This window comes from Penicillium crustosum (assembly GCF_028827405.1).
Source record: "Penicillium crustosum strain IBT 35664 chromosome Unknown utg000004l_segment0_segment0, whole genome shotgun sequence".
In the NCBI taxonomy this organism is placed as follows: Eukaryota; Fungi; Ascomycota; class Eurotiomycetes; order Eurotiales; family Aspergillaceae; genus Penicillium; species Penicillium crustosum.
Genome location: NW_026623125.1, coordinates 514,136 through 539,675, shown reverse-complemented (window position 1 = coordinate 539,675; position 25,540 = coordinate 514,136). Strand labels below are relative to the sequence as shown.

At 47.9% G+C, this 25,540-nt stretch overlaps 11 protein-coding genes across 11 annotated transcripts; 6 read left to right on the top strand and 5 right to left on the bottom strand.

Annotated features, from left to right (window-relative positions):
- Positions 1 to 748: 748 nt before the first annotated feature.
- Positions 749 to 1,317, bottom strand: N7487_009258 (uncharacterized protein; the record flags this gene model as incomplete). Its single annotated transcript, XM_056876988.1, has 2 exons — positions 749 to 1,045; positions 1,075 to 1,317. Coding segments are annotated over 2 exons (540 nt in total), but the record flags the coding sequence as incomplete, so codon positions are not given.
- A 942-nt stretch (positions 1,318 to 2,259) lies between these two features.
- Positions 2,260 to 7,230, top strand: N7487_009257 (kinesin-3 motor protein uncA; the record flags this gene model as incomplete). Its single annotated transcript, XM_056876987.1, has 2 exons — positions 2,260 to 2,323; positions 2,390 to 7,230. 2 exons carry the CDS (start codon positions 2,260 to 2,262, stop codon positions 7,228 to 7,230), a joined length of 4,905 nt encoding a protein of 1,634 aa, XP_056725567.1.
- Positions 7,231 to 7,824: 594 nt separating this feature from the next.
- On the top strand, positions 7,825 to 9,208 carry N7487_009256 (uncharacterized protein; the record flags this gene model as incomplete). The annotated part of the gene is made up of 2 exons (XM_056876986.1): positions 7,825 to 8,193; positions 8,267 to 9,208. 2 exons carry the CDS (start codon positions 7,825 to 7,827, stop codon positions 9,206 to 9,208), a joined length of 1,311 nt encoding a protein of 436 aa, XP_056725566.1.
- A 210-nt stretch (positions 9,209 to 9,418) lies between these two features.
- On the bottom strand, positions 9,419 to 11,689 carry N7487_009255 (SLC26/SulP family anion transporter; the record flags this gene model as incomplete). Its single annotated transcript, XM_056876985.1, has 3 exons — positions 11,461 to 11,689; positions 11,267 to 11,412; positions 9,419 to 11,209 (listed from the first exon to the last, which is right to left on the bottom strand). The coding sequence occupies exons 1-3, from the start codon at positions 11,681 to 11,683 to the stop codon at positions 9,419 to 9,421; spliced, it is 2,160 nt and encodes a 719-aa protein (XP_056725565.1). The 5' UTR covers positions 11,684 to 11,689.
- A 2,554-nt stretch (positions 11,690 to 14,243) lies between these two features.
- N7487_009254 (glycoside hydrolase family 11 protein) lies at positions 14,244 to 14,949 on the top strand (the record flags this gene model as incomplete). The annotated part of the gene is made up of 2 exons (XM_056876984.1): positions 14,244 to 14,494; positions 14,550 to 14,949. 2 exons carry the CDS (start codon positions 14,244 to 14,246, stop codon positions 14,947 to 14,949), a joined length of 651 nt encoding a protein of 216 aa, XP_056725564.1.
- A 920-nt stretch (positions 14,950 to 15,869) lies between these two features.
- On the bottom strand, positions 15,870 to 16,665 carry N7487_009253 (uncharacterized protein; the record flags this gene model as incomplete). Its single annotated transcript, XM_056876983.1, has 3 exons — positions 15,870 to 16,261; positions 16,353 to 16,482; positions 16,564 to 16,665. 3 exons carry the CDS (start codon positions 16,663 to 16,665, stop codon positions 15,870 to 15,872), a joined length of 624 nt encoding a protein of 207 aa, XP_056725563.1.
- A 524-nt stretch (positions 16,666 to 17,189) lies between these two features.
- N7487_009252 (uncharacterized protein) lies at positions 17,190 to 17,774 on the top strand (the record flags this gene model as incomplete). The annotated part of the gene is made up of 1 exon (XM_056876982.1): positions 17,190 to 17,774. One exon carries the CDS (start codon positions 17,190 to 17,192, stop codon positions 17,772 to 17,774), a length of 585 nt encoding a protein of 194 aa, XP_056725562.1.
- A 684-nt stretch (positions 17,775 to 18,458) lies between these two features.
- On the top strand, positions 18,459 to 19,412 carry N7487_009251 (alpha/beta fold hydrolase; the record flags this gene model as incomplete). The annotated part of the gene is made up of 1 exon (XM_056876981.1): positions 18,459 to 19,412. One exon carries the CDS (start codon positions 18,459 to 18,461, stop codon positions 19,410 to 19,412), a length of 954 nt encoding a protein of 317 aa, XP_056725561.1.
- A 907-nt stretch (positions 19,413 to 20,319) lies between these two features.
- On the bottom strand, positions 20,320 to 20,901 carry N7487_009250 (uncharacterized protein; the record flags this gene model as incomplete). Its single annotated transcript, XM_056876980.1, has 2 exons — positions 20,320 to 20,764; positions 20,858 to 20,901. 2 exons carry the CDS (start codon positions 20,899 to 20,901, stop codon positions 20,320 to 20,322), a joined length of 489 nt encoding a protein of 162 aa, XP_056725560.1.
- Positions 20,902 to 21,293: 392 nt separating this feature from the next.
- On the bottom strand, positions 21,294 to 22,869 carry N7487_009249 (questin oxidase family protein; the record flags this gene model as incomplete). Its single annotated transcript, XM_056876979.1, has 5 exons — positions 21,294 to 21,394; positions 21,448 to 21,846; positions 21,908 to 22,267; positions 22,342 to 22,668; positions 22,716 to 22,869. 5 exons carry the CDS (start codon positions 22,867 to 22,869, stop codon positions 21,294 to 21,296), a joined length of 1,341 nt encoding a protein of 446 aa, XP_056725559.1.
- Positions 22,870 to 23,527: 658 nt separating this feature from the next.
- Positions 23,528 to 25,355, top strand: N7487_009248 (fungal specific transcription factor domain-containing protein; the record flags this gene model as incomplete). Its single annotated transcript, XM_056876978.1, has 2 exons — positions 23,528 to 23,568; positions 23,744 to 25,355. The coding sequence occupies 2 exons, from the start codon at positions 23,528 to 23,530 to the stop codon at positions 25,353 to 25,355; spliced, it is 1,653 nt and encodes a 550-aa protein (XP_056725558.1).
- Between the last annotated feature and the right edge of the window lie 185 nt (positions 25,356 to 25,540).

The following is a 25,540-nucleotide window of genomic DNA, read 5'->3' as shown; positions in this document are numbered from 1 at the left end:
CAGTTTCATGTATCCTGAGTTTTGCAAGCATCAGGCTCAGGTAGCCTTGGATGTCTAGATAGACAACTATTGCTAGTAAGATCCATAAAAAGAGCCGTTCAGATACCTACCTGCGACGGCCATAAGTCACAGCCAATATTATCAACGCGATGGTCAGGGATTCCTAAGCAAATAGAAAGGTCAATAGCTAGGCCCTCGCTCACTGCCATTTTTTTGGGAATTTGCGAAAAGTTTTAGTAAATTTGGGAGAAAAGTTGTGACTGGGATACTTCGATTTGACTCAGTTTAGAGCGATAACTATGAGTAATTTTAGTACGGCCGCGAAGAAAGAATAGTCTATGGGGTCAAATTGAGAAAAGGAAAAGAAGAATGGATGATATCACATTTAAAAGATATAGAGAGGCAAGGTCGCGTCCGAAAAGGGATACAACCTTGGAAGGGGTTGCCCCTGAACTTAGTTAGCACGATTAGGGCACAAACAGTCAAGGTTCCAAGTTTATGCGTGTTGCTCATAACATAAATTTCCGACAATTGGTCTCTTTTTGAAACTAATGGCTTCAAAAAGATTGCAGAGCTTCTCAGTGAAGGTTTCTGATCAAAAGCTCGTTAGTCAGAATATAGCCATAGGTAACTTGAATTCGCGTAGAACTTACTCTGTCGTGTTGCCTTGTTTATTTTGATATAGTTCTCAGTTTCCTCGTTATTCATGTCTTGTGGTATATATGGATATCTAATAGAATGTGGCGTGTTAGCCATCCCTCTCAGAAGAAAGCCCGTAGAAATCATACCTGCGATGAATCCACATGGAACACAGGAAAACAATAGCTATGGTTAGAGGAATGCCTAGACCAAGAGATAGTCCAATAGCAAGACCCCGGTTGACAGCTGGTGGGCTGTCATTGAGACTATTGTCAATCTTTGTAGAAAGGGCCTGGTACTTTGCATTCATAGTATTGACCTCTGGCTCGAGGACACCCTGACACTTGGTGGGTAGAGCTTGAACTTCTGCTTTCCAGTGACTGATCTCTGTAATACTTTTATCGACCTTCGTAGAAAGAGCTGCTATATTTTTACGTAGGTGGCCGCTCTCTGTAGTGACATCAACCTTTTTGGAAAGAGGTTGAACATCTGCGCTCGATTCTTCGTTTGGTACTTTGTTGCCTCGGTTTGTTCACGTATTGATAGCTTTGATTTCATTGTCCAATCTATCGCACCATGACCACAGGGTGCAATTGCCGTAGCTTGTTTCTCGATGGACGCGTCAAAGTCATTTAGAGAAACACCCCCCCATCTTGGAGTGAAATGATCGATGTGGGACTTAACAGTTGGTATAAAATTCTCTCGATAAGATGTAAGGAAGGGTGGAGTAATGAAATTATCCATGCATACTTACACTTATGGATGTCATAGAAGAAAACTTAGAAGACCGTGTCCAAATATGTTCTGGACCTCTTCATAACTCTATTCTCGTCCATGTCGATGTAAACATGAGCTAAATATGCATGGGGTAGTAGATATGCGGCACATAGCAACGGCACCCAACCAGTAGCGATATATCTACAAGGACATGCTCTATGCATAGAAAAGTTGCTGCATGCTTCACGTTTTTGACTGCTTTCTTACACATTATTAAGACGTATGAAAAGTATAAAACGCACAGCCAAAAACATGTCGGCGTCTCCTTACATATAACATCTTTAATATCGTATTGGGGTAGAGAAATCATGTCATTAGTCCCACATCGTCAAACCCAGAGGCCCCTTGCAGTCCACGGGTGGCGGTGGAGCGCTTACTCAGCACCACCCCCGGACCAAAGTGGCTTTTCCGCATCGTTGTTGACTCGAGACCACAATCGCATTCTGTTTTGCTTGGTGCCTCGAGAAAACAGACACTGTGGCTGGTTTCCCTCGGTGGCTAATTCTCAACGTTGCAGGATCCAGGCTCCCCGCACACCAGCAAACCTCCCCCACAAAAAAAAACATCACAGACGCGCAACATCAACATTGGACCGATACATGACGTCTTTGTTGACACCTACGGTTTCGAATCTCACTACAAACCACCCCCAAACGATCACAAGCGATTCTGCTACACTTAACCCCGCGCTCATTCCCCGGCGACAGATCTTCAGGCGGCGCTCCTCACGGAGTTCGCGCATCGGTGTACCCCTGTCACCACTTGCATCCCACTTCCGGACTTCAGCTTCCATACACCTTCATTGTTGACGAACATCTCCCGTGCATGGGTTAGAGAGCAAAGATGGCTCCAGGCGGCGGTGGAAATATTAAGGTGGTGGTGCGAGTGCGGCCTTTCAACAGTCGAGGTGAGTAGATATCGAGGGAGGGGGTATTACTTGGACCTTAAGCTAACCAAGTCTGTCTTTATACAGAGATCGAGCGAGGCGCAAAATGTATTGTGTCAATGAAAGGCTCGCAGACCGTGCTCACTCCTCCACCCGGCGCAGAGGAAAAATCACGGAAGGGTGGGAAGGGCGTTGTTGAAGGGAATAAGGTCTTTGCCTTTGACCGATCATATTGGTCCTTCGATAAGAACTCATCAAACTTCGCCGATCAAAATGACCTGTTCGACGATCTGGGTGCTCCGCTTCTGGATAATGCCTTTGGGGGTTACAACAATTGTATCTTCGCTTATGGCCAGACGGGTTCGGGAAAATCATACTCCATGATGGGTTATGGCAAAGAATACGGTGTGATTCCACGGATTTGCCAATCCATGTTCGAGCGCATAAACTCGATCCAGGCGGACAAGTTATTAAATTGCACCGTTGAGGTGTCATACCTCGAAATCTACAACGAACGGGTACGAGATTTGCTCAACCCGTCAAACAAAGGCAACTTGAAAGTCCGTGAGCATCCGTCAACGGGTCCTTATGTTGAGGATCTGGCCAAACTTGTCGTCAGCTCTTTCGAAGAAATCGAGAACCTGATGGATGAGGGTAACAAAGCCCGAACGGTTGCCGCGACTAACATGAACGAAACCTCAAGTCGATCACATGCCGTTTTCACCTTGACTCTGACGCAAAAGAGACATGACAAAGAGACTTCGATGGATACCGAGAAGGTGTCGAAAATCAGTTTGGTTGATTTGGCTGGTTCAGAAAGAGCTAACTCGACTGGAGCCACTGGCGCGCGATTGAAGGAGGGTGCGGAGATCAATCGCTCGTTGTCAACACTTGGTCGTGTGATTGCTGCACTCGCTGATGTCTCTGCTGGCAAGACCGCTGCGGGCAAGAAGAAGAATGCATCCATGGTACCGTATCGTGACTCAATCCTAACATGGTTGCTAAAGGATTCTTTGGGTGGAAATTCCATGACGTCCATGATTGCAGCAATTTCTCCTGCAGATATTAACTTTGACGAAACTCTTGGTACTCTGCGATACGCCGACTCTGCCAAACGAATCAAGAACCATGCTGTTGTGAACGAAGATCCGAATGCACGCATGATTCGCGAACTCAAGGAGGAACTGGCACAGCTCCGATCAAAACTTGGAGGGGGTGTAGCACCGGGAGGAGCACCTGGTGCCATGGGAGGCGGTCCTCCTCAGGAGTACTATCCCCCAGATACACCGCTGGAGAAACAGATGGTCTCTATCCAACAGCCGGACGGAAGTGTCACTCAGGTCAGCAAGGCAGAGATTGTAGAACAACTCAACCAGAGTGAGAAGCTCTACAAAGATCTCAACCAGACTTGGGAAGAGAAGTTGCAGAATACAGAACTTATCCACAAGGAGCGTGAAGCAGCTTTGGAGGAATTGGGAATCAACATCGAAAAGGGGTTCATTGGAATGAGCACGCCGAAGAAAATGCCCCATTTGGTCAATCTCAGCGACGACCCCCTTCTTGCGGAATGCTTGGTCTACAATATTAAACCCGGTACTACCACGGTTGGTCATATGGATCAAGGCCAAACTGTGGAGATCCGGTTGAATGGATCCAAGATCCTCGAGAAGCACTGCACGTTCGAAAATGCGGATAACGTTGTGACCATTGTACCCGCCGAAGGTGCCGCTATCATGGTGAACGGCATGCGGGTTGACAAGCCCACACGACTGAAGAGTGGTTTCCGAATCATCCTCGGCGATTTTCATATTTTCCGTTTCAACCATCCCCAAGAGGCTAGAGCCGAACGGGTCGAGCAGAGCTTACTCCGCCATTCCGTCACTACAAGCCAGCTTGGGTCGCCGGCGCCAAACAAAACCCATGATCGAACTCTGAGCAAGGCAGGATCTGACATGGATGGCGATTCATCTAGGGCGGATTCACCCATGCCGTCGCAGCGTAGCCGTGAGTCAGATTGGTTCTTAGCACGTAGAGAAGCTGTCAGTGCTATGGTTGGACCTGACCAGATCTCCAATTTGCCTGATGATGAATTGGACACACTGTTGGAGGATGTGCAAAAAGTTCGAGCTGGACGGCGTGGACTCCCAGAAGAGGAAGATTCCGACTCCATCAGCTCCTTCCCGATTAGGGACAAGTACATGTCCAACGGGACCCTCGACAACTTTTCTTTAGACACCGCTATAACCATGCCGAGCACGCCCCGACAGAATGACGACGATGAAGTTAATGGCGCTGCATCACTAAACCAGGCTCGTCAAGATATGCAGCGTCAGCTGGACCGCCGCAAGGAAGAGTTCCAAGAAAAGCTCAAATCCGTGGGGGCTTCGTCTGATCCAGACTCACCGGAGCTACGCACGGAGAAGGAGCGTATGGAGCACGCCCTACGGACAGCTAAGGAGGAATTCGAAGAGCAACTGCGCAAACAAAAGGAGACATTTGAAACCCACATCCGAGATATGGGTAAGCCAGTTCCTCAGATTTTCGAAAATGGCTTCACCAAGTTGGACGAACGCGAACTCGAGATCGCACGCTCAGTGTACAAGCACTGGTCTCAGCGAAATTACGTCCGTATGGCCGAGAAGATTTTGCAACATGCCTCCCTTCTGAAAGAGGCACAGATCATGAGCCAGATTATGGACAAGCATGTGGTCTTCCAGTTTGCCATTGTCGACCATGGTCATAACATGGAATCATCTTATGATCTCGTGTTGAACGGAATTTCTGGCGATGAAGACATCCTGCTTGATGAGGCGAAGAAGCCTTGTGTGGGTGTCCGGGTCATTGACTTCAAGCAGTCCGTGATTCACTTATGGTCAATTGAAAAGCTCCAGCGTCGCGTCCAAGCCATGCGGCAATTGCATCAATATATCGACCGGCCCGACTACATCCAACACTTCAAGCTCGACAATCCATTCTCTGAACCTTGCTCACCCCAGTATTCTCTTATCGGTGATGCCGACATCCCGTTAACGGCTGTTTTTGAAACCCGCGTGCAAGACTTTTCCGTTGAGATAACCTCGCCATATACTCAGAGTGTCATCGGAATCGTTCGTCTCTCGCTCGAACCATCCTCCGCGCAGGCGCCCTCTTCAACTCTGAAATTTAACGTTGTCATGCGGGACATGATCGGGTTCGCGGAGTGGGAAGGGTCTGATGTACATGCGCAGTTATTTGTTCCAGGTATCTCAGAGGAAGGAGGCGCAACTACAACTCAAATGATCAAAGGATTTGAGGACGGCCCAGTTCGCTTTGAAAGTGTGCACAGCATGAGCTTGCCGCTGTCAAGTCCACGGACAGCCGCATTGAAGGTCTGTGTTTATGCTGGTGTGACATCGGTTCATCTCGACAAGCTTCTTAGTTGGGATGATATGCGTGACTCGGCGGAGCCTTCACCGCAGAAGCGAACTGCTCCTCGAATCGCGGAATCTGAATATTACTCGGAAGAACGTCATGATGTCTTTGCGAGAATTCAAATACTCGAAATGGCTGAATCTGGTGAATACCTCCCCGTGGAGGTTGTCCAGAGCAGCAGCCTCGATGCTGGGACTTCCCAGCTTCATCAAGGACTGCAGCGCCGCATCTCGGTCAACATCACGTACAGTTCCACGGAAACTCTCCCGTGGGATGATATTAACAACATCCGCGTTGGTTCTGTCCGCCTCCTTGATCCTTGGGGCAAGATCCCAGATCAGGACTTCCAGACTCCGGATGTCCCCTTGAAGTTTGTCCAAGAACCAACAGTCAGGGAGAACGCCGACGGAACCTCTCATGTCACAATTGTGGGGCAGTGGGATTCAAGTTTACATGGATCTCTGTTGCTTGACCGAGTGACTGCCGAAAAATACCGGGTCCAAGTGACTGTTCGTTGGGATCTTGTGTCCAGTCGCTTGCAGAACCCGGTTGTTTTTGAGGCAGATCAGACAATCCAGATCCAAGGTCGTACCTATGTCCGCCAACAGTCGATGTTCAAGCAATTCTGGAACTCGATTCGTGTTGTGCACTCAACAACTCGCATGTACTCGTTGGTTATTCGGCCCATTTCAGCCAAGCGTGCTGCTGATCTGTGGCGTATGAACACCCAAAATGACTATGTGAAAGGGGAGGAACTCTTAAACACTTGGGCCCCTCGAAAAGTTTCTCTGGTACGAGACTACATTGCCAACCGCAAGCGCCGGCAGCGTGTGGCAGAGCTTCATGCTGCCCGAGGTGCTTTAAGCGCGGGTTGTCTTATTCCATCGCTGGCTCGTAGTGCAAGGTCAACTCCAATGCGGGGCGCAGATCTCAACGAGCGCAAATCCAAACTTCTACGGAAGTATCTTGATCTATGGTCGCTCAAGCAGGACCCAACAGAGGCAATCCTTATCCGGAGTAATACCGAACCCCCTTCGGACGGAGCGGCGCACATTAGAAATTCGGATGCCAACGGCCTCTCCGACAAACTATCCCTCAAACCTCGCTTCACAGCCACCATCCAAACTCTCCCCAAAGCCCCCGACGCCTTAAAAACGGGGTACGTGCTTACACCTGATGATACCAACAACGTGTGGGTACGTCGTTTCCTGGAGCTCCGCCGGCCGTACCTCCACATCTACTCCGTCCCAGAGGGAGATGAGATCAATGCCATCAACCTCCGCAATGCGCGTGTCGACCATGCGCCGGACTTCGCAAGACTGCTAGAGGGTTCAGGAGCTGGAGCCGACCGTTCGCTGTCCGCCAAGGGACGACCGAATGTGTTTGCAGTCTATGGAACCCAGAACACTTTCCTCTTTGCTACTCGCACAGAGGCACAGAAGGTGGAATGGATCTTGAAGATAGACGAGAGCTACTTCAACAGCAACAGTCCCAGACCCCCCACCAATGGCGACTAATACTTCTTGTTGGAATTTCAAACTAGTCGTGCGTGGGGATGCCTGTGGACAAGCTTCAGCCTTGGGACTTCCTCTGCTTCATTTCTTATGATATTACGGGTCTAAGTCTACATTTACCTTCTACTTTATTCTTTCGTTTTCCCATTTGCTTTCATGACCCGTTGAGATACCCCTTGAATATATCGACTCGCTGTGGCAATTTCCCTTTTATGTACATAATAATCCGATATAGTTGGGACTATAGATTCGACTGTGCACAGGTTCTTTCGCTTTGGTAGCTTTGATGCGACCAAGATTCTGTAGTTAAAAGACGTAGATAAATACATCCAGCTATAGACCCAACTGATCTCTTTGTTTTTGGACTTGGTCAATTGCCGACTATAATTAGACTCCATGTCCAAGCACCATCAGCATCTAACCTACGTTGGACACTACGCGCATCTGCGTTGCCGTGGAAACAATCAGAGCTAACACCAGTGACATCAACCCACGAAATATCAGATCTTCCTTTCTTCTAGGCTGAGACCTCGGATGGAAATTTAAATTGAGCCTTAAAACACTCTCGAGGGCAAACCTGGAATTGTTCCAGAAAGAATGATCACACAACGCCCTTCATTCCGCTACCTGGCCACCGGCGCCGTGGTATCTCTGTTTATCCTCGCATTCCTCATCTTCGGCACCGGTTCATCATCGATCTCATCACAATTTAACATAAAGACACAATCACGACAGACATATTGTACCCCACCTGTGAACTCTTCCGCTGGTTGGGAATTTGTCGTTGAGCGCGATGGAAACAACCACGGTCTCTCCGAGGACCAATGTCGCATTGCTTTCCCTAAACTATTTGTCGAAATTGACAAGTCCTCTACACTGAGAGAAAATAAACTCGTTTCCTACAAGGAACTCGATTCCAGGACAGTGGAAGATGGCATGGTGCGGGGAATTATTGATCGAGGACAGGTGAGTGAAACACCCACCCAACATTCGTCCTTGTGGACACAAGAACAATCTCATCCTAACATATTCTATTCAGTTATATATTGTTGACTACGCCCCAATGCCCGCCACCGCATCCCGAGCACGAGCAACCTTAAACTCCCTCCACCGCGCCCTAACAGCATTCCCAGACCGCCATCTCCTCCCCAGTATCGAGTTCATCTTCACTACGGAAGACTTCGCAGATGATACAACAGCCCCGAGTCCCGTATGGGCTTACTCAAAACGCGACTCAGACACTTCAGTCTGGCTAATGCCCGACTTCGGATACTGGGCCTGGCCAGAGGTGCAGATCGGACCGTATCACGAAGTCCGACGTCGCATTGCCGCAATCGACGACGGCGAAACTGCCGCAGATGGTACATATGTGCCAGGTCTGAAATTCCAGGAGAAGAAAAAGCAGCTCGTGTGGCGCGGTAGTCTGGCGACGAACCCGCCCGTGCGGAGTAAGCTACTCAAGTCTGCGTTGGGTAGTAGTTGGGCTAGTGTGCGTGTCATTGATTGGGATGATCAGAATGATATCCGGTTCAATCTTCTGCCCATTGAAGACCACTGTCGGTATATGTTCCTCGCGCATACTGAGGGGAGGAGCTTCTCTGGGCGTGGGAAGTATCTTTTGAATTGCCGTTCTGTTGTTATCTCCCATGCGCTTGAATGGCGTGAGGCTCATCATGCTGCGCTTATCTCGACTGGGCCTGATGCGAACTACATTGAGGTGGATCGGGATTGGTCGGATTTATCGCGTAAGATCGATTATCTGATTGATAACCCTGAGATCGCGGAGCGTATTGCGAATAATGCGGTGCGCACTTTCCGGGATCGGTATCTTACCCCTGCGGCTGAGTCGTGTTATTGGCGTCAGTTGATTCGGCAGTACTCTGCAGTTTGTGATTTCGAACCCGTTTTGTTCTCGACGGGTCGGGATGGGAAGACACAGTCGAGGGGTGTGTCTTATGATACTTGGTTGCTTATGCATTGATGAGGCCTGGATCAGGTGCCTTGGTATGATTGTCATTTTATTGCATATTGGTGTTTCTTTTTGCGATATTCCCGGTTGGAGTTGAGGTTGATAACCCTGATATTTTCCCCCATGTACATGAGATATGGATTCACAGTTTACGATTGGCCACAATGCACATTTTATTCAATGAAACAAGTCAAGTTTCTTTATATTCATATATAGTCTATTTTAAACAGAAGGATTCAGGGCTAAATATACATCCACACTTCGCAACGCAGTCGTCAAATCAGGATGGAAGAACGGCCGACCCGCAGTGTCCGGCGTCGATGATACAGACATTTCCATACCCTTCTCGGTATCCGAGGAAGATCCTTCAGAACCTGGCTCTCCAGCGCCCTTTTCACTCACAACCCCCTCTTGAGGTAACGGCCAATACCCAAAGCCCGCTGCATTTAGCGCACGCTTCGTCCATCGGTTCTTAATACAGGCAAAATGCCATTGCACAACAACAGGTGTGGACCGACGATCTAGCTGCGTGCGGATATCCGTCAAACGCTGGATACAGGTCACATCGACATTATTGACAGCCGAGAAATCAAGAATGACAGCTTGTAGAATCGGCAGATGGGAATCATCTGTACTGGAAGAGACCGGCTCGTTCCAGGGGCGATCGCCCTTTTTCGTGTATATCTCCGCGTTCGTCCCGCGGGTATGCTTGTAGATTGTTTGGACGAGGTCATCGAAGTAGTGGCTTGCGTTGGGGTAATTGAAGCCTTCGGAGAAACGGTAGATGAAGACTCCTGGGCGGGGTCTTTCGATTTTGATGTTTGGGTCGGCTTTTGGTTCGTCCACAGGTAGATAAAGAGGGATTTGGTTGTTTTCGTCGTTTACCCAGGCTTGGCCGAGGAATTGGCCTGGGGCTTTTGCGTGGCGGAATAATAGGACGGCTACGGAGATACAGACGGTTGTGTAGATGCTGTTTGGGACTGTGCTGAACAATGCGACGATTAGGCCCACGGCGAAGATGACCGCATCGAGGGGGGAGATGAGCCAGAATTGGTAGATGGTGTTGGGTGGGACGATCAGGTCTCCGACTGCATGAATGATGACGGCTGATAGGGTGGCCTTGGGGATGTAGTAGAGGCCGGAGGTCAATGTGTACATGGCGATCAGGACGACGATGGCGGTGATGATGCCGGTGAAGGGAGAGCGTGCCCCGGACTTGGATTGAATGGCCGAGCGGGAGAAGGCGCCTGTCGCTGGGAAGGCACCGAGGAAGGGACCGAGGATGTTGGTGATGCCGATGGCGATAAGCTCTTGTGAGGGGTCAATCGTGTAGTTGTTAACACGGCCGAATGTTTTTGAGACTGCAATGTGCTCGATGAGGAGACAGATCACGGATGCGGGTAATTGGGAGACGATGAGCTTGATTACACTGGCTCTGAGTACAGGGACACCCGCTTTGTCGAAACCCTTTGGCACGTTTCCAACCAAAGCAAAGGCGGGATTGTCGCGGCGATGGTGGTTCACGCCAAGACTGATAAGAGCGTAAAGAGCGATGATGAACACTGTGCGCAAGGCGCCAAGGAAGAAGAAGAGCTTGGCGAAGCGTGGCTTCTTGGCTGCACCATAGTTGAAGCCTGATCGGAGGGCGTATAAAGCGAACAACGCTGTAAGACCCATGGCAGCATCGTATCCTTGTGCGGTGGGAAGATACCTCAGCGTGTCGATGATTATTCGGTATGACGGAGTGCTCGTTTCAAAGTCTCCTGTTTGGCCCAATAGTCCCTTGACTTGTCCCGAGCAGATACTTATAGCAGAACCGACCATGAAGGCTGTAATTGCGGGAACCGGAATAAAGTCGATGATGAAACCTAGTCGTGCGAAGCCCATGAATGCAATGATGCATCCGCAAAGCATGGCGACTGATAGGGCGATTTCCGGGCCTCCAATCTCGGGGTGGTCTTTCTGAACATCGGTGATAATGCCGCCTAGAACGGTTGACATGGTAGCTACAGGCTGCCCAGTTGATTAGCCCATGCAAGCACCGGATGAGACACTACCTGGGTAGCTTACCCCAATCGTGATATCTTTGGATGTTGCAAAGAACCAGTAGATAACAACACCAATGAAAGAGGTATAGAGTCCATATTGCACCGGAAGATTTGCCAGTTTGGCGTATCCCATACTCTGGGGAACCACGACAGCTCCAACCGTTATACCTAGGACAGTTAGCAGGAGCTGGGACCCAAGTTAATAAAGACACGTACCTGCAACCAAATCTCCCAGAAACCATTGAAGGTTATAGTGTTGGATCCATTTTAAGAAGGGCAACAGCCTCACGAAGTATTGTCCCGCCTGCTGTCTGGAGGGAATGCCATCGCTTAACCATTCCCGAACAGTCGGATCTGTATCGTGAGGCAATGCCGTTTCATTGTGTCGATGGGGAGGATCTTGCAAGCCAAGCACCTTCTTGACAAGGGCCGACTTCATGTTGATAGACGCAAAAATATCAAGCAAAATGGCAAAAAAGGCAAAACCCTCTTGGTACAGCAGAAATCACTATCGGCACAGTGATCTAATCCCTTTAGGGTTAACATTCCTTGGCGTCCACTTTTCAATACAAGTGCCATTCATTTTATCTCAGTATATTAACATGACGTAGAATGCTTCCAGCTGTAGCTACATGGTTCTTTTCACGAGAACCCCTTATTTTCACGTAGTTGTATAGTAAACTAGCCTGTTTATAGTTAAATTATGAGGGTTAAACGAACACTGTATCATTTACTGTGGTGCACTTGATAAATGGCACTTGTATTGACAAGAGGATGCCAAGGAATACCATTCCCAAAGGGGTTAGCTCGCCGTGCCAATAGTGAATTCACGCGTGCTAACAATAGCCTTTACCTGAGAACCAGCCACGAGACAGACTTGGTTAAGCTTATTTGTATTCTAACCAGAAGGAAACTATTTATTTTCGGCCAAAATAGCCAGGAAAATCAACTGCAAGGTTGCACCAATTCAATGTCGTGCAGATTGACATGCAGACAGAGTGGAATGTGGCTAGATCAACTTTTTGGGGTACCGAGGACTGCTCGCGTGACCATTAGTATGTTTTGGGAAACGGAAGCCCACAAATTATGCCAAGCACTCGCTAGTCCCAGGGGAGGCGATTGGCATGGTGGAACCGTATCATTGAGACAAAGGTGCCGACAGGGGCGTATTGCAGCATAGCCCCTTGCACTGGGCTCAAGTATGGAGTACTTCAGAGCACCTGTGGCAAATGTCACGGTTCTGTAATGGTTCCTTGATTGAATCTTTGAAGCATACATCATTTGGTTGTGCATATAACCTTTTTCTCGCGAGAATGTGGATCAACTCTGAGACATACCGGAAGTTATGAAAGTGAAAATTCCCGGCATTGAATTTTATGAATGCTTGGTTCATAGTCAAATGCACACTGTAGCTCTATCTGTTTGATGTCGACACCTGCTCAGGTGAGACTTGAAAGATTATGTGATTATCAAGTAACTTCCAAAAGTGCAAACCATCAACTGGGATGAGGATAAATTGACATCATCCCTCTCGTACTCGGGATCCCGAACATTCGAGAAATATACCTCGTCTTCTGCGAAAGTCGCGTTGAAGCTACTTGAGTGCAGTTAGAATCATGCTCACACTTGTCCAAACACTACAAAATCCCCTGTGATTTGCCAGTCTTGTGATCCCAAATATTTTAAAAGATGAGAGAAGTTTTAAGCCTCAAGCAAGCCGAAAGGGTGGCTTATTTGTGGGGAGCCGCACGGATTAAAATCAGATCTGGTCGAGATGCAAGACATATGATAACCGTGCTACATAGGGGCAAATCAGAGGCGATGGAAATATTTCTGGCTACTTGCCAGGCTCACGAGATCTTGTCCTTGAAGAGAGATTGAAAAGTCGGGACACCTGTATCTGGGATAAATGTGCATGGCATGATATTCCAAGCTTCCGAGAATTCCGCTTTACTAAGCATCGATCCCGAATCTCACGTGACCGCTACGTTCGAATATTTCTTGGCGGGATTATGGGTCATCTTGACAAATGGCCACTAACAAGAGGGTTGGAACAGATTAGTGCCCAAAGAAGGCTAATAAATTGATCAATCGTATAAACAGGCTGAAAACGATAGACAGAAAACAAAACACATGCATGTATTGCATTTAGAGCCGACCGTGGGCCATATTCTCGCGGGATATTCTGAGCAAACCCGCTTCTGACCACGAATTGTGTCGCTGCATACGGAGTAAATGCGGTTCAAATATCAGATCGTGGCCTACCATCTATCTACTACCTACCCACGCCATCTACACAGGAAGATACATATCCACTTGCCAAGATTCGGTTGAGATAAACATCCGCTGATCCGTGGATGGGTCGGCCACCTTGTCGCGATTCGCTGACTCTATATTGACCTCTCTGATGACTGAAATGGTCCGGGAAAATGGTCATATAGCCTTTGTTTTGCCGGCCTTGAAAATTGCCTGATCTTAGGTTTAGCCTGGGTTGAGCTAAGCTACACCCATTACTCCGTACAGCCGTGATGAATTTCCCCGCATTTGCTTCTGTGCCTGTGGCTGGATTCTTCAAAGTTCTTGTTTTCACTTGGCGACGAAGTTTAGCCGCTTCGAGGGTCCAGCCGTAAGCCCCCTTAACTTAAATCACTGATAAATTGGATTTTAGGCTGGTTGAATGATGGAGGCACTTACTTGAGGATGATGTGATGGACTGCCGCTAAGACATGATAGGAAACGGATCGTGGTCCGTTTACGGACCATGATTGTGCAATTGGGAGTCGTGAGTATGTACTCCGTATGGGATAAATGGGTCGCTGGCTAAATTGAAATCTAAGACATATCCGGGAGATGAAACTGTTTAGAAACACCCGTTGACGCCCCACATCCTCCTATCAATATAAAAGGAAGGCCTTCTCCTGAAGAAAACCCCTGCCACAAAACAACCCACTCCAATCTATTCATCGTCCTCAATTACCAAAAGCATCTGATCCTTCACCATGGTCTCCTTCTCAAGCCTCTTCGTGGCTGCCTGTGCTGCCGTGACTGCCCTTGCGCTTCCCAGCGAGGTGGAAAAGCGTGCGATCACCACGAGCCAGCAAGGAACTAGCAATGGCTACTTCTACTCTTTCTGGACCAACGGTGGTGGCAGTGTCTCCTACAACAACGGTGCTGCGGGTCAGTACAGCGTCGACTGGACCAACTGCGGATCTTTCACCTCTGGCAAGGGCTGGGCTACTGGAAGCGCCCGGTAAGCTAAACTCACCTATCTTTCTCCCGATAATATACTTACAAGAACACATTAGAAACATCAACTTCTCCGGGTCTTTCAACCCCTCCGGAAATGCTTACCTCGCTGTCTACGGCTGGACCACTAGCCCCCTCGTCGAATACTACATCATGGAAAGCTATGGCGAGTACAACCCCGGCAGCAGCATGACCTTCAAGGGAACCGTGACCAGCGATGGATCCGTCTACGATATCTATACCCACCAGCAGGTGAACCAGCCTTCCATCTCCGGAACTGCTACCTTCAACCAGTACTGGTCCATCCGCCGCTCCAAGCGCTCCAGCGGAACTGTCACCACTGCTAACCACTTCAACGCTTGGGCTTCTCTTGGAATGAGTCTCGGCTCGCACAACTACCAGATTGTCAGCACTGAGGGATACGAGAGCAGTGGATCCTCCTCCATCACTGTTTCCTAAGCATTTGATAGCCCTGCAGTGGCTTCATGCTAAATGTCTACTTGGTTTTTGGGACATTTTGTTGGAAGAGCTATTGGTATGGTCCTGTTAAACCTGCACGGAGCAAAGATGTGTACCGATACTTTGCTTGGGACCTGGGCCATTGGGCCTTTAGCTTGTTAGCTTTCTCTTGGATGGTTGCTTTTTCGGGAATCAATTCATTCATTCTTGTGTGTCAACTCTAGACTCCGTCAAGTCCAGTAAAATTAGGACAGAGAAGAAAAGAGTGAGAGGAAGGATTTGGAAGAAATAGAGCACTCTGCTACTAGGCCATATCAAAAAGCAGAGCTAATAGGGCGCGGGCTATCATTAAGGAATGCGAGCTTATACTTATAGGACGTTTACTTAGTGACCAAAAAGCGGCAAGAGGTGAGGACCAAAACGGAAAGGGAATTGTTTCGAGTGCTGGGCACTATCAAGTATAGTTATAAATAAGAAAATTCCGATGTGCTTTTGGATGTTCTTTTTAGATGACTTATTAAATATCTACGAAGTTAGTATAAAGTAGAAATCGTATAGAGGACTGGTGCTCTAAATGCTACTCTTGGGCTGGTTTCTTCTGTCACTCCACTTTCACTCTTACTCCTAAACCCTCCTCTCTATTCACCCTTGAATTATTGTATTTATCTAGACATGGAGCTATCTAATACATACCGTAGATACCTCCATACCAACGGGTTTACTTAGACGATATCGAACGAACTTCTCTACTGGAGCCGTTTCTTCATCCTCAAAGGTCTAAAGTTGGGAATGTTGCACGGTTAGTCCCTGTCTATCGTAAACTACTTGAATGATTCTTGCTTTCCTATAGCCTAAGTAAGAGAGAACCAAGATCTAGAAATTAGAACATCTGTTATTGTTGTTTCGTATTAAATGGTGTCTCAAAACAACATCAAGGCAGATAAAGCAACTAGAATCAGGGCAGCATTGCCGATAGCCCCCTTTCCTGGCGCGCCATTGGTAGGAGCTGGCGTCGAACTGGCTGAGCTGGTCTGATTCCCCGTAGAAGAAGCCTGTTGGATAATCGTTGATGACGCTGCAGAAGTAGTAGAGGCGGACGTTTTTGAGGACTTGGGGTCACCAGTGGTGGTAGAATCGGCGGCAGGAGTAGCAGTAACAGTAACAGTAGCAGCAGAAGCACTGGAAGTAGTAGTAGCAGCCGCCACCAGGAAACCGGCGGAAGTAGTCAGCTTGACACCGCAAAGAGCTTCTGCATCGAAGGTGAAATCCATATTTCTGGCTTTACATTCCCTATGCTGCCGGGTAATGGAATCTAGATCGCAAAGTTCAGTAGCTGTTATTCTTGGTGTATTTGGCAAATGGTGTTAGGGACAAGAGGGTGAAAATAGAAATAATTAACCTACCAGGCATGACATTAGGGTTACAATCCTTCATGCAGCAGAAGTACGCCTCGCGGTACTGCTGCTTGTCACACATGCATGCTGGGTCGTCCGTGCACGACCCGCCGGGGAAGCTGTCGAAGTAACAGTTGTTCTGAGTAAAATATATATATATCAGTCATTAAGCTCTTGCTAATTTGCAATTGAAGTATGTTTGTGTAAAAGTTTGACTCACATCGCAATTCGAATTTTCTAATTCCAATGTTTGGTTGAATGCAGCGACTAGAGTAGCAGCCAGGAGTGCGAATAGCACGAAGACAACAGGAAATCGCGCCATGGTCAATATAAACGAATGACAAAAGTGAATGACAAGAACCAGCGACGGATAAGTTAGGCAGATGAGACCTTTCTGGAAATAGGGACACAAGAGCCCTACTTGGCCCCCTATTTATGAAAAAAAAGTGATGGAAAAGTGCCCATACCAGCTTAAGCGCTAGCCTATTGGGATATAGTTCGCCTGGATACATCCGAGCCCCCCCTCTCTGGGGTGGCCCCCTAGGGTCTAACCGACGTCTGGAGGTCCAAGCGGCCCTCATAACCAATTAAAGCAGGGCTCAAATAGGGCCCGGGGGCCGCCCTCTTTTAGGTAAACGAGGCTGATGAAATATCTGATCTCGGCCCTTAATCTTTTTGTCCCTTAATTTCGTATTCTTGACTCATTGGGTTTCAACCAGTCTAATTAGCGGGTAGACATTTCCAGTCTCCTATTGTTTCCTCGTTTATCTTCAACCACAACTCTACAATCCTACTCACCTCTACAAGTAAAGAATACCCCCCAAAATCGACAATCCGGACATAAAAATGGTCCACAAAACCCTTCCCACCGCCGCATCATTGTTGATGCTGGCAACGACTGTCTTTGCTGCGTGCGAGACTATCAGCTACACCACCTGCGCCGACACAATCGTCCACTGGTACGATCCGACAAACGGGCAAGTCTGTGATCCGCTCGATTGCGGCGGCGGCCGTGCTCCTGTCAAATACGACGAACCCTGCTGCGCTGCCTACAGAGGAACAGAGCCCTGCGTATCCACGACCTCTACCCTCTCATGCTGGTCGCCTTCAACTGTCGCTGCTTCTTCGACAATTGCGTCCGCTAGCTCTGCTGAAACTACTTCTACTTCTGCCACTGCCACGACCGATACTAAAGTTTCATCTTCTACTGGGGTGGCCGCGGAGACTTCCTCGCATAGTATTTCGGGCACCACCACTGCTCCTTCGACTACAGAGGCTCCTACTCAGTCAACGAGCTCAGAGGCATCTGAGACTGGTTCGGCTGGCTCGAGTGACCCTGCTACGCCTGTCTCAACAAATATTGCCGGGGTCCATGCTGGTCCATTGATGGCGGTTGCTGGAGCTGTGGTTGGTGCTGTTATTCTTATTTAGGCGAAGTGGTCTGGAGACATAGAGCATACTGCTCCAATGCTGGACCATGTCGCATTGTCCGTTTAGTGTAATATGTTTGCAAAATATGATGTAAATTAGGACCTAAATATCGAGATATGCAGATACCATGCCCAGCTATAACCTAGAAAGATTGACTACAAAGGCTTACTATATTAGAGCCCTTTTCACCTAGTCATCGATCACGGTAGGAGTACAAGAAAAGATATCTGGCTATCAATTGCGGATTCGGAACCTAATAAGGCTATGCTCATCACCTGTAGATCGTTAGTTAGTTTTCTAAATATAGTTATCAAGGCTACCTACCGTTGACCGGCCTTTTCAAGTATATACTACAAACGTGTTCTAGTGAACTACAGTGATAGTCGAGCGGTGACAATTTCTTGATGACCCTTGGTATAATGAGAGATCCTATGAAAAATAGTCATTACCCCTTGAAGGCGCGTGTGAAATTTCTCTTCATTCAATTGTATTGTACAGTAGCGGAAGCCACGGTAATCCTTATGACGTTAGTTCAATACATATATAGTGTTATAGAACGTATTGGGAACTAGTATTTAATGACTCATTGTAAAGCGGGGGCTTGGGCATCTTTCACTTCCCCATTATCCAACAACTCGACGTCAATTCATTGCTTGCTCAACTTGAATTCACATCCAGTTCACAATGCAATCAATTTCTAAAATTGACTGGGACAAAGGTTATAAAGATGGGCTTGTCTCCGTCGGTTCACATAACCTCTATCTGTCCGTTTCGGGTCCAGATCGCAAGCCTGGAGAACCTATCGTCATTCTCATGCAAGGCGTTGGCAGCACGATCGATGAGTGGGTTGTAGTGCGAAAGCTTGTGCTTCCATTTGCTCGTTGGTTGAACTATGATCGTTCAGGGATGGGTAGGAGTGAAGGTCCCAGCCAAACACCACCAAGCATATCTGCAGCATCTGTCGCAATAGAGCTTGATACCCTCCTAAAGAACGCTGGTATTGAGCCTCCATTTATCATTGTCGCTCACTCTTGGGGAGGCTACACTTCTCGCGAGTTTTTGGAACTCAGGCCTAATGATATCGTGGGAATGGTGTTCGTGGATTGCAATACTGAACGTTTCTTTGACAGTGGTGCGTGGGGTTGGGAAGCTTTCAGTCCAGTCTTAGGTGACCAAGACTTTTTTGAAACCACCGGTCTTGCAACGTCCCATGTCCTATCCGAGGAGGAGTGGAAAGCGGTCAAAGATGAGCAGGCTGATCCCCGACATCAGGCCACCGAGGGTGCTGAGTTGCAGGCAGTGCCGGATGACAGACGGGCATTGGCCCACAAAAATCAACTCGAAAAGCTACTTCTCAAGGATTATCCGGTCAGTGTCATTATTGCGGATACACCCAAAGATTTCCAGAAAATGTATGACTTTGGAGTGGCCGCAGGCAATGGAACAGAACAAGAACGAGCTCTGTTCCGAAAATGTCTCGATAGATGGCGCGAGATGAATGAGGACTGGCAAAGAGACCTTTTGAGGCTTTCTCGTCTCAGCAGATCTGTTCGTCTGCAGTGCAGTCACAATGTGCAGCTTGTACAGCCACAGAGTATAATCCAAGAGATACAGTGGATCATGGATAGCTGCAGATAACTCTCAATCTGTTAATGAAATCCTGAATCACCGGCTTGCAAAACTTTCGGGGGCAAGTTGAGTTCTCGGAAATGAACACCCCAATGAGCCATAATAATAAATGTGTTCATGGTACCTCAAGCTGTTATTGATAAAGCATAGTGTGTGACTACGGAGCGTTAGCAAATGAGACGGAACCCATAATTCTGGTAGTTTTGATGATCTACTCCGTATTTCTGGTAGATCATCAAAAGATGGCGGGGACGTATAAGACCTTTCGAGTTAAGATATTGAGAGTCGGATTCGCGAATTTAATAAAACTGCTCGACGCAGGATAAGATGAACTTAGCGTCCAAATTTAACCAAAATCACCCATATCATTTAATCCTTGAGCTTACCGTTCTGCTCACTGCCCGTGTGGCTTGTACTACATAGTTGTGGGGGGAGTGCAAAAAGGACAGGCTAAGATTCATCCAAGGTGCACTGACCCCTCAGACCCGTACCCGTACCTGCAGGGCCCCTATTTCAGGTTAATTCTAACTGGTCAGGTTCCAGGGCGGCTTGGTCATAGAACCTAATTTCACGTACTGGCATTGCCCGGTAGTTGCCCCATAGCCAACTTTGGAACGCCCCATAAACTTTGAGTTAGTTCTTATTTAGATCGGTTTCAGCAGTGCAAGCTGAAGGTCTTGGCGGAAGTACATGTGCATAATGTTGTATGTAGGGTAATTGAAAAAGAGAATGCCGAAAACAATTGCTTCATTGATTTCGTGTTACGGCCTAGGATGTGGGTTAGATGAATGAATTTAGAACCGGGTTAGAGGATATATATCCCCATATGTTACATTCTACTTTCCCTCACTTCGTACACATGTATCGATAATTTTACTTGAGTTTTCATATTCTCATAACTGAAAATGAAGTAGAATTATAGGATCACAGCCGCACCCAGAACAATAGAAGTGAGTGATACCCCTAGAATACCACACAGTCCATCCCACGAGTTGCCCTTTGGGCTAGGTCTCGCCGCAGAATTGGAAGTAGACGTAGCATCCGTGGACGCAGCTCCAGCTGTTCCAGTTGTCTTAAGGTCGGATTGACGGTGCATCATGGGGAGAATGTCTATAACAGAGACAGTACCAAGCCTATCCAACTCCGAAGAAGCGAAGGTTATGGTTTCGGTAGTTTCGGTAGTGCCGGGATACGAAGCAGTAAGGATAATCAGGAGATCCGTGGAGGTCGTCCCATCCACAATGACAGTTTGGGTTGATGCGCCAATATCTGACTTAGGAATCATACGAAGACATCCAATTGTCGCATCGATATGTGAGACGGTTGAGTAACAGCCGAAGTCAAGGTGGGCCGTCATGGAACTGGAAAGCAAACTTAATTAGCTATCAGATATGTTTTGACTGATAAAATTTCGCATCGCACATACCTGGAGCAACACATCACTAGAGTCTCACCCGAATCTAGAAGCTCCAGTAGAATCGTAGCGGGGTTCTTCCATGTGGCGATTTTATCGTCGTTGAGTCTTGAGTCCGTTGCCGTGGTAGTCAAGGCACTTAAAACACTCGACAAGCTTGTAGGCTTGTCACCATCGCTGGAAGCGACTCCTACGGTTGCCCATCCAGATGGACAGTATAGACCTGGGAAATAAAATGGATAATTGTAGATCACATTTGGATTGGAACCTAGGGTAATAGATGGGGAAATGGTGCCAGTGGGGGTGCAGCCATAAGCACCGTCTGTGGAGCATTGTGCCCGATATTTAAAGAAAGGAGACGAGGTGTTGATTCCAATCTTGACATCACCGGCAGTTGTGCAACTGGCTGGCGCGGTGAAGGTAGTGGTGGCCGGGCCACGGTTATTGAAGGTGTACCCATCATATGCATTTCAATATCACAGCGTTGCGCGCTCAGAAAGGGTTTCCCAAGCCTCGTCGAACCCAGTGTATCGGTTCCACATCTCCTGTTCGCTCCCTTCAACCGTGGAGTCTATCACTGTAGCATATTTAACACGAAGCACTTCCTCCAATACAATGTCAAGTACATACCCATGTTCCCAATTCGCAGCCACATATCCCCAGAGATTGGCAGGGATTGACCTTCAGACTCCTGGCAGACCCGCTCTCCATAGGCTAGAGCTCGTATGAATTTGATTAAATGCCCGTCATCGATTGGGTGGGCAGCACATCGAGCAAATATCGTCGACCAGTCATTATTCACAGGATAGTGGATCACCTCATCGATCAACAGATCGGGCGAGTTAGATGACACATACATCAAAAGGTCCATGCGCCCTTTCCATTCCAGCATTCGAAGCTTGGATCGTTGATTTAGTAGTGGAAGCGCGAGAAGCTTAGGAAAGAAGATGGATAAGTTGGCACAATGAATAAGGAAGAAATCAAACTTGACTCCCTTGTTCGGACGTTGGGCCGCGGAGATATAGTACGCTAACAGTTGTCATTAGACGGAAGTTTGCCTCGAGAATATTTCAGCACGAATAGAACTCACCAACCGTGCTGATAATGTCAGCCAATCGGTCTGTTATCTGATTCTCGGACACCGTGTAGCGAGCAGCATAACCCAACATCTGCTGCGGTGCACGATTCAGCACCCCATCTCTGATTTTGACCGTATCGGTCCATCGGACACTCTGTTTCAGGGATTTGTCTTCTCGGATCTCGTTCACAAGCTGAAACAAAGACGCTTGCTCTGGGCTTTTGATCCCATTGGCCATCCTCTCTGCAGGCAAGAGGAAATTACGGCCCATCCAATCACCATGAACGGCTGCCAAGGAGAGTGCTTGGGCCACGATTGCTGGCTGGTTGAACTCGAGCCCATACCCAAGATGAATGATAGGGTGGAGGACACCTGCAATGCATCACTTAGCTCGTACCTCAACATAGTCAGAATCAGACCCTTGAGTTAAAAGATCAACCACATACCTCCAAACAGACGAGACAGCATGCTTTCAGCTCGATCGTCACCAGAAAAGACGTATTGATTTAGTACCGCGCCTACTCCGTATGCATCAATCTCTCGTTGAAAAAAAGCCAGGTAATTGGGATAGTTCTCTTCTTTGCCTAAGCACTCTGTGAACCTGGCTTCCTCGTACATCGCATGCACCACACCCATATCAGTGGGGTAGACCGGCCTCTGGTAGGTGCTATTTCGCTTGTATGCAGCATTGATATCCTCCGGTCCTGCACCGAGGGCATATAGACTGAGGAGGTGGTGCACGGTGTGGTCTTTGTATGACTGCCAGTAAGCTTCTCGACAACTTCAAATCAGGAAGATAGCAAGAGAAAGCTAGACTTACTATGAAACTTTTCGTCATTGAAGAATATATGATGGAGTTCCATATCTTCCTGCAGAGCGTCGCTCGTAGCTCGGGCTGTATCCTCACGTAGTCCAGAGCTATACACTCCCGTGTCCGCCATGAAAGACAGCTCGATCTTAGTTGCTGTCGCCATAGGCAAAGGAAGAAAATCTCGACCAAGCGGGGGAAATATTCGACTATTCTTCAACAGAGTTCAATCACAATGAGATATTGGCGAGTCGGTAGCTTGAGAATGGCACACTGGTGAGATGGTCGACATCCGGGATATCGTGCTGCTACTTATAATAAAAACAAGTTACAACAGTATGGAGACAGCTTGGAGCCCACAAGGGGGGGTGTTTGTATTTCATGAAGAAATGATGTCACGGTCCCGGAGAAAATTCATGAGTGAAGCCTATCAGAATGGTGAGATTCGTGACGGAGCTACGGAGCTGTCGGTCTTTCGGCCCTCCGATATTACGAAGGGGAACTAACGTCATGTTTGAAGCTTCAAATCGACTGGTGTCACTAATTCCCCACGGGAGATCTCATCCTGGGCTGGGAATATGAGCAACCAGACGAATCTAGTCCGATCTTGATTGCAAAGCGTAACATAAATTCTGATAGAGGCAACTCGGCCGGCCGAAAAAGATTCCCAATGCGGTTAGCGTATTACAAAGTGGATTATCCCCACTAGCCCTTTCCGGAAGATCATCTGGCGGAAAGTCCCGATCGGTTCTCTGACCCCAGAGTATTTATTACATAATCTACACATCGGGGTTGGATTTGACGTACATTCTGCCAACTTCATAATGTTCGAAATTTTGCAGGAATTCAGAATCACAATTGTGCGGTATGTCAACTCAAGGCATGAACGCTCACCTAGGCACGCGTTTGAGTCTAGATCGTCCCAGACTGCAGCGACATCGCGCAGTCCTCGCTTGCCAACCATGCCAGAAACGAAAAGTGAAATGCGATCAATCGAAGCCACACTGCCAGAGGTGCATGGATAACAACCGCATATGTAGTTATCATTTTGATAACAAGAAAAATACTCGGCCTTCTCCGCCCCGCGACAATACGAGGCCCAGAGGCCAGTTCGGCCAGACGACTGCTCGACCCAAGGACAACACACCTCTGGACAATGAATCCATTGCTCTTGGCCAGTCTTCATGTTTATCAGCCACTTACAATACACAATCCCGATACATTTCAAGCTCTTCATGGAAATCTACGGTTCTTGGCACCGATAGCTCAGACAGGAGTTCATTTCCAGACGGTTTGTCTACTTTGCCCCCCGACCCCCCGATTACTTTATCTGCGTATGATTCCACATCTAGCACAGACGCATCAGTTATCGTCATATTGAACCTAGTCAGACTTGGCGAGGTTCATAGGCTGCTTTCCTGGTACCAACAACACTGCCAGTTGTGGTATCCAGTGGTTAACATGCCGAAGATTTTCAACATTGTAGAGAATCTGGAGAATCAACCAAATCACCCAGAAAGCCTATGGTCGCTGGTATCTGCAATTTGCTACTCTGCTGCATGTTCCAATGATGCTTGCGGTGACCCTACTATTTCCAATTTTTCAACGTTGTCATGGAAAGACTTGTCACTCTGCCTGCTTTCGACCTCTGGTTATCCTCTCGACCTGAATGAAGACTCCATCCGGGCCGCTATCCTGTTAGCAGTGCCCACTATAACAGAAAGCGATTGTCATCCGAACCCAGAACCAATTTGTACACTTTTACGGGCCTCTCAGTCTCTCGGCTTGCACCGTGATCCTTCATGCTTTAAGCTCTCCCCTCATGAATGTGATGCTCGTCGCGTGCTTTGGTGGTCAATTCACACCTTGGATCTCTGTTACTCACTTGCCCATGCACTGCCTCCCTTGATACACAGTACTAAATTTGACGTTCATGAATTATCAGAGGAGGGTGGTCTAAACCGCGGGCTTATGAGCACTTTGTCCCGCATCAACCCATTACTGATAAACATTCTCGACGAGATATATGGTATATCAGTGCCAACAGAAGACGACGTCCGTCGTCTAGACGAGGAAGTCATGAGTATATGCACTAGTGAGATATCGAAGTCCCGATCTCGGTCGACGGAAAGCACGACCAAGTTCGTCGGAATCAGCCAGAGGCTTTGTTGTTGGAAAGTGATATATATGCTACATCAGCCATATTTGCGAACAGAAGAGTGGCCCCGAAGCTCAAGAACCAAGGCACTTGACGCTTCTCGAAATTACATCAACGAATTCATCGCGGCCACTGTAGACCCGGAACTCAAGCCATACAAATGGGTTTTGAACCATTTCAATGCGATTCATTCCTGTGCAATACTACTCCAAGATTTGGTCCAATACCCCAACTCTGCGGAATTTTTCGACCTTCGGCAGGTGGTGGAAACCTGCTTCGAAGTCTTCTCCACCGAGCCAGGGACAGACTGGCAAAAGCTACAGGAGCTCCGTATGAAAGCTTGGGCTTCGAACCAATGGTCCTTTGGTGAGCCACCACTTGATGGCTATCTTGACTCTCTTGCAAGCCTCTCGGACTGGGACCCATGGTTTGCTTCCTTGAACTTTGGCGATATATTGAGCAATTCTCGCCCTGAAGATTTGTCCAGCATATGAGCATCAATAATGAAAAATCAAGCGTGTATAGCACCAATTTACCTTATTTGAGGACGCTACTGTTGCCTGTTGAGACTCTTATGAGGCTAATGGGGGTGGTACAAAATGGTACCTGATAAATCTACAAGGCTAGTACTAGTATGGCAAATACAGCCTATATTGCCACTAGCCCGCACTAAAAAATC